This window comes from Penaeus japonicus, unplaced genomic scaffold (assembly GCF_977035675.1).
Source record: "Penaeus japonicus unplaced genomic scaffold, GWHDUDI00000001_assembly GWHDUDI00000005, whole genome shotgun sequence".
Taxonomy (NCBI): domain Eukaryota; kingdom Metazoa; phylum Arthropoda; class Malacostraca; order Decapoda; family Penaeidae; genus Penaeus; species Penaeus japonicus.
Window position 1 is genome coordinate 8262242 of NW_028234407.1, and position 7500 is coordinate 8269741.

At 38.2% G+C, this 7500-nt stretch overlaps 1 protein-coding gene across 1 annotated transcript in view; it reads left to right on the plus strand.

Moving 5' to 3' along the window:
• The window catches only part of RhoGAPp190 (Rho GTPase-activating protein 190), a 188368-nt gene that overhangs the window by 126637 nt on the left and 54231 nt on the right, over positions 1-7500 (plus strand). Inside the window, exons 9-19 of the mRNA XM_086536650.1 lie at positions 805-991; positions 1302-1417; positions 1709-1861; positions 2438-2567; positions 2914-3037; positions 4193-4388; positions 4834-5025; positions 5224-5345; positions 5731-5897; positions 6056-6197; positions 7372-7500. The exon at positions 7372-7500 is cut by the window's right edge and continues 64 nt beyond it. Coding sequence (XP_086392776.1) covers positions 805-991; positions 1302-1417; positions 1709-1861; positions 2438-2567; positions 2914-3037; positions 4193-4388; positions 4834-5025; positions 5224-5345; positions 5731-5897; positions 6056-6197; positions 7372-7500 — 1658 coding nt within the window. The remainder of the gene's footprint in view (positions 1-804; positions 992-1301; positions 1418-1708; positions 1862-2437; positions 2568-2913; positions 3038-4192; positions 4389-4833; positions 5026-5223; positions 5346-5730; positions 5898-6055; positions 6198-7371) is intronic.

Genomic DNA, 7500 nt, shown 5'->3' on the forward strand with positions numbered 1-7500 from the left:
TACAAGGAGAATAGAGTGTAGAAAATTGTTATTGACTTTTGAAGGCAAAAACAGATTTTGTTTAGGTTTTGAGAGCCTTGCTAGGGACCAAGAAATGCAGGAAGTATATCCTCAAATTTTTTTTTATTCTGTTTCTATTAGCAAAAGGGATGAAAACCATGAGACTTACTGGAATTCCAATTGCAGTAAAAAAATTAATTACATTACAGAGGATCATATCCTCGTAATTAAGGTAATTGTCTGCTCTTTGAAGCAACAAGAACAGATGAAAGTCAGTTGTGAGCTTTCAGTTAATGTGAAATAAAACAGAATAGCTGAAGGAAAGAATGCTTCTAGTGATTGATAATTAAAAATAGATGAAAAGGACTTACTTTAATATTGATTATTAAGTTACTCTGATTAAATAAGCTATCTCATAAAGGATGCAGTAGGCAAAAGTACTAAGTAGGTCATTAAAGTAATTGGTAGTTTCATAGACAAGGATTTGTTGGGAATTTTGTAAATGATGGATATACCAGTTAATGGTAGAGGAGTGGTGATATTATTGTTGTTTTGAAGAGGAAGTTTTGATATATGTACTTCTTGTCAGGTGATTAGGCTGTAAGTATTAGTGTTGTTGAGCTGTTAATTTTGTCTTAGATAATTATCCTGATTTTTAGTGAGTATGTGTGTGTGTATGTATGTATGTATGTATGTATGTATGTATGTATTTGTATGTATTTGGATTTGGATTTGGATTTGGATCTGGATCGATGGTCTGTGTCAATAGCCACAATATTTATATGGATTTATCTACTCTAATAGGATGCGGGACAAATTCAAGATTCTTCTCATGGAAACTGGATATGTTACGCCAGGCAAGAGGCTCGACGAAGTACGTGTTCTATTTATGGGTAGAGAAAGCTTTGACTCCCTATCAGAACACGATAGACAGTTTATTTATGAACAGCACCAAAAGGACATTACTGAAAAAGCAAGACAGAACTTCCATGTAAGTGTTGCCTCTGTTTATATTAGTTTTTCCTCTTTCAGATTGTTAGTTGGGAGAGGATAGGAAATATTCAGAAATCATTTAATTTCAGGATTTGAACTTGAAGAGAGGATTTCATCATTTCTGTTTGTTGATTATCAAAAGTAATGAGTCACCAGACACATATCCTTTCAGTTTCAAATTGGATAATGTTAGCTTTTAGTTAAATATTGGCTTCAGGATACAGGAATATCTGTGTATGTTGTGATGAGGTTTAGTATTTTGATGGTACAAGAAAAGTGCCCATGATGATTTTTTTTTCCTTTTTCAGGAGTTGTTATTAGAGCAGGCAGAACTTTTTTACCATGTGAAGAGTCTTGCACCTACTGGCACTATTACTCAAGAAGATATTCGTGAAATTACTCAAACGTTACAAGAAGACAGCAGGTATATTTTATCTTTATTTTAAACTTTCATTTGCTTGTACATAATTGTACAATTGTAATGAATTTCCATTACCAGTTATAACTTCTGTATACATTCACTGTTCACTATGGTTTTGTTTTATTATCATTTTTTTTTTACACATAGATGGCTCCACAAGGTTGTAGGTTTACATGACCTCATCTATTTACCCAATTCTATGTATTTTTTTGAAAGAATTTCCTATTTTTAATATCCTAATTATTATTATTGGTGTCTGGATTAACATTTGTGTTTTGCTTCTCTTTTTTTCAGATACAAAGCTTTAGACAGGTTAGAGAGTGAGAGAACTTTACTGCTACTCCAACACCTAGGTTTTGTCCATTGTCCCAAGAAAGAACATTGTCCATCCTTCCCGAACTGTATGGACTGCCTCATTGAGAAGATTATTGCCAACAAAGCTGCCAGGTAGTGTGAGATGATGTCTTGATCTTCCTTATCTTCTCTTCTCTTTTCTTGTCCTTGTTGTTCTTCTTTATTTTCTTTTGCTTCTGCTTCTTTTGCTGCTGTTGCATCTGCTTCTGCATCTCATTGCCTATTTTGACTTTGCTTCTTCTTATCCACTTCTGCTATTGCAGTTCCTTTTTCTCCTTCCTTCTACCTGCTCAACATCCATGACATCCTCCTCCTCCTCCTCCCTTCTACCTGCTCAACATCCATGACATCCTCCTCCTCCTCCTCCTCCTCCTCCTCCTCCTCCTCCTCCTCCTCCTCCTCCTCCTCCTCCTCCTCCTCCTCCTCCTCTCTTCCTCCTCCTCCTTCCTCCTCCTCCTCCTCCTCCTCCTCCTCCTCCTCCTCCTCCTCCTCCTCCTCCTCCTCCTCCTCCTCCTCCTCCTCCTCCTCCTCCTCCTCCTCCTCCTCCTCCTCCTCCTCCTCCTCCTCTTATGAATTACATCGATTTATTACATTTTTTCTTTTTATTATCAACACTGATTGAACTTTTTGAAATGTGATTCTATAGCATACCCTCTTCTTTGATTCCAGTAATAGTCGTCCAGGTTCAGGTACATGGAGTGGGAAGAATCTAGACTATGGAGTGCGGATGGATTCTCAAGTGAATTTGGTTCTCCTCGGAAACCATGGCCTGGCAGAAGACCTTCAGAATGTTGTTCGGGTCAGTGGCTCTTCTGCTCGACCCCATTACCTGACCCGATTATGGGATTCCTGTTTTGTCTTTTGAGCGAATTGTTTGATAAGGATACTTTTTTATTCCATATTTATTATGTGCTGGAAATTGTGTTGTTTTCATGCTAAGTGATACTGTGTTGCAGAAGTTTGTTTGAAGGCTAGCTGATGATATATAATAAAGGAAGGAATAGAAGAAAAAAAGGAGATTGTATGCTTGCATGCAAGCATGTACATGTGTGTTTGCATGTGAGTGGGTTTGTCTCCATCTGAAGGAGAGAGGGATGTTTAGGAAATAGACCAACACATTCTACTTCTCTGCATTTGCATTGCAGTCTGTATGTGAAGATGATGAATTTGAACTCGACAATCAGATCTTCTCCTTAGACTACCGCAGCATAGATGGGGATGTTTCACTGCCACAAAACTCATTCAAGACCCCAGAATTCTCTCCACACGGTGAGTGTTATGTTGATTTCAATTTTTATTTGTGTGTGTGTGTGTATGTATGTATGTATGTGTGTGTGTGTGTGTGTGTGTGTGTGTGTGTGTGTGTGTGTGTGTGTGTGTGTGTGTGTGTGTGTGTGTGTGTGTGTGTGTGTGTGTGTGTGTGTGTGTGTGTGTGTGTGTGTGTGTGTGTATGTGTGTGTGTGCGCGTGCGCGTGCGCGCCTGTGTGTGGTGTCCGCGCCTGTGTGTGTGCGCCTGTGTGTGTGCGCCTGTGTGTGTGCGCCTGTGTGTGTGTGCCTGTGTGTGTGTGCCTGTGTGTGTGCGCCTGTGTGTGTGCGCCTGTGTGTGTGTGCCTGTGTGTGTGCGCCTGTGTGTGTGTGCCTGTGTGTGTGCGCCTGTGTGTGTGTGTGTGTGTGTGTGTGTGTGTGTGTGTGTGTGTGTGTGTGTGTGTGCGCGTGCGCGTGTGTGGGTGCGTCTGTGTGGATGTGTGCATGTGTGTGTGTGTGGATGTGTGCATGCATGTGCGCGCGCCTAATGACCTAACTGGTTGTCAGGATGGGCAGTCTATGATACTAGCAGCACTGGCTAAAAATTGGAGGGAAGGGAAAAGTGTTTTCTTTGCCCACTGGTTAGTGCAGAGTAGCCCAAACAAAGATTGATACTCATCTTTTAGGCCTAATCGGGGCTGACATGTATGTCATGACACCTCAAAAAAAAATTACACAGAAAGAATAGGCAATTAGAAAACAGTCATCCACTCAGTCATCATAGAAAAGTTATACAAAGTTTCTAAAACATTTATGCATTCATATGATTAGAAAAGAAAAAGAATTATTGCTATAGTTACCAGATTACAATCATACTCCAGGTATGATAGTATATTTTGAACATAATTATGATGTGTTACAATTGTCTAACCTTCTTAATTCTGATACTATGCTAAGATCTAGATTTAGTCTGCTATGGATAAGAAAGGGTATGTGAAAGGAATACATGAATTCAAACTGTGCAGTAATTCTTTGCAATCATAGAAATTACATTTGTCACTGCTAGTATTAACATAATATCCCCAATATATTTCACTTGATACAGCTGGATATTATTAATTCCAAACAAGTGACTGTTTTACCAAACACACAATATCATACTGTCTATATTGTCTACAGGTGTTGTATGTGCATACAGTAATGAAGCATCGTTGGAATATGTTAGAGAATCGTTAGAAAAGTCGCTTTTAACGCAACTGGAGAGTGAAGAATCCACACCGACCCCTCCCATCACCGTCCTATTTGCCCCTGATCCAGACCTGGACCATAATGCAGCACAGCATCTGCATGACGAGGGAGCAAAGTTGGCTGACAGGTGAGAACATGTTAGATTTTGTGTCCCATTGTGGCTTGGCGCCGTTGGTTGTGGTAATAATTATGAATTTATGATGATGATGATGTTGTTAGTGATACTGTTGTTATTGATATTGTTATTAGTGATAATGTTGTTGATGATACTGTTCATGATGATGATGATATGGAGATCACATAGAAAAGATTAGATGTCTGTGAATGTCTGCTAGCTTTAGATATATAATTTTGAATTTTGCTGATAGTGTTCTAGCTTTTATGTCTGTGCATCTTAGTTTTATGTTGCATTGTGTAATAATTTGAGCTTTAAAGTGAACTCTCGTGTATGCCCAATTTGTGCATTGAATGTCAAATCAGCTTATTAGAATGCAAATTGCTGAAGTTTTTCTTAACCGACTTCAGATATATGTAAACTAAATGGCTAACCCTAATGCTATCCTAAAACACAGTCCCCCTGGCAGCTTGCAATGCACTTTCCTGGACGTTGGGCTGAGTGTTGGTAGTGGTGAAGGGCGGAGGTTCGACAGCAGTCTGGTCACGAAGGCACTGCGCTCCTTAATCACCAGCATACAGCATCGCAATCACTCCCTCAATATCTTCAATTCTGCAACATTACCCAGAGATTCACAACCAGATATCAGGTGAGGAAGAAAGGGCCTTTTAACTTTTATCAGGAACGGGTAGAATCGTCTTTGATTGATGTATTATTGTGTTGATACTTGTCTTTTATATAATGAATATATGCAATATTTATTAATGTTTTGACATATATGATATATAAAGTGCATTAAAGATATAGATTGGTATTTGTTGTAAATATTAATGGTTATCCTTTCCAGAATCATAATGTGCATGTTATGTGGAGACCCTTATTCGGTGGAGAATGTGTTAAGCCCATTACTAAGTCACCAGTGGTGTATTGTAACTGGTGAACAATCCATCTCACTACAAACATTCCTAGGTAAGTGGTCTGTGCAATTTACACTAAGAGAAGAGGTGCATTTTCTTAATAATTTTTCAATGTTTTTTTGAAGTGGAATAACATTAGGATTCTGTCAAAGATCATTTGTGCTCTTTGTTGTCATAGCTCAGGTGATTATTGCATCAAGCTTTTGAATAGACCTGGATGTGTGTGTGTGTGTGTGTATATATACATATATATATATATATATATATATATATATATATATATATATATATATATATATATATATATATATATATATATATGTATATATATATATATTGTGATTGCACATTTACTTCAAAACTTTAAAGGGTTGAAAAAGATACTCAATACCTTCTGATCACTTAATTTCAATAGACAAGTTTACACTCCATTACAGATGACTGCAAACGTCGTGTGGAGGTAATAGTGTCGTCCTACCATGGTGCCAATGCTTTTCGGGAAGAGTTGGTTCATGGTTTCATCCTTGTGTACTCCACCAAGCGCAAGGCTTCACTAGCTACACTCAGGGCATTTTCTGCAAACATTCCCAATCTTCCTATCCAGGTATGGGCCTTTGTTTTATAAAGAAAACTTAATTGTAGTCAGTTACCAGAATCGATGTTGTAGGTTCTAATAATACCTTTCATTATTTTTGGTATTAAAAAAAAAAAAAAAAGATTGTTTGCCAAAGTGAATATAATGTTCCCTTTTTTGCTCATCAGATTTTGGCAATGACGGACACAAGCAGTGCTTCTGCATTTTTTGGATCTGATATTTCTCAACAACTAATTACTGAAGGTAATGCCATTGCTGACAGACTACAGGCACATTTCATGACATCTACTGCAACTTGTCAGCAAAAAAGTAAGTATTTGAATTTGATTGATTATTGAGGTAGAGAGGATCATATTAACCCATTCACGCCGGGGCGGAATTTCGCCTACTCCCGATCGTGCCGGGAAGATTTCAAGCGCGCAACCGTTCGTGCCGGGGTGTTTTCCCGCTGCGCGCGGTCGCGCTGACGCTCGCAGAGCGTTTTTCACCCACCCTATCCTTATGGTTTGCGTGATTGCGTCTAAAGTGTAATCATGTGTAGAAAGTAGTGCTATGTTCAGAGGATGTATATCAGTCGAAAAAGATGTTATAGCACTGTTTTTTTAGTGTTATTCTATTGAACTTTTTCCATATTCTTTACTCCTATGTTGTAATACCAATGGGAAGTGGAAGCATTCTTCTAGTGAGGTAACAAACATAGTTTTTTTTTTCAATTTTTTTTTTCTTCCTAAACGAAAAGAAAGAGAATATGAACAACCATACATGTGCATACAAGTGAATGCAAGTAACAGCAATGTTTTTTCAAGTGTCATTTTCTTTTAGTGGGGCAACAAAAAGATGTTATATAATATTTTTTTTTTTTTTTTTTTTATTCCTCGGCCAATTACAATTGATTTTACGATAGTCTTTCGACTCAGATCATCATATTCAACAAATCAGAAACAGAAATCACCATGCCGTAATCAAGATTACGTATGTACCTGAGACGTCATTCATATTACGTTATATCCCATTTTCTACTATTTAGAAGGATAAACTAAAGTAGCTAAGACAAATCAAGTATGAAAATCGAATTGTACTAAGAATAATCTATCATTCTAATGCGGACGTTTCAGCACGTCGCTACTGGCCTCCCGGCGCGCGGGCCGAAAATGTAGCACGTGCCAGGACGTCACCCGGGTCCGGGGCTTTTTTCGACCACGTGTCAGCACGTCAACCGGCGCGAATGGGTTAATTAGGTTTCCATTCTGTATTTCATATCGCAGGTTCAAGTTGGTTTGTGTTATTGTAGAGAAAAGATTTAAAAAGTTGAGTTTCATTTAATTTTTGATGAAGGTTCACATGGTAAATATTTTACAATAAAAGTATGAAAAGAATCCTTCACTTTTGTGAATATGCTTAAGGATTAAAATCACCAAGAGTAAAAAATACAAAAAAATATAATAAAGTTCTGTGTTTTAAATGTCACTTCTTTTCTGCACAGCTGCTTTCTACACGCCATTCTTCAAGGAGGTGTGGGACAAGAAACCAGAAATCGAACAGGCCTTCAATATGGAGGATCCCTCTGGTCTAGATGACTCTGGGGAAGGCACGCTGGAGCGTCCACCCCACC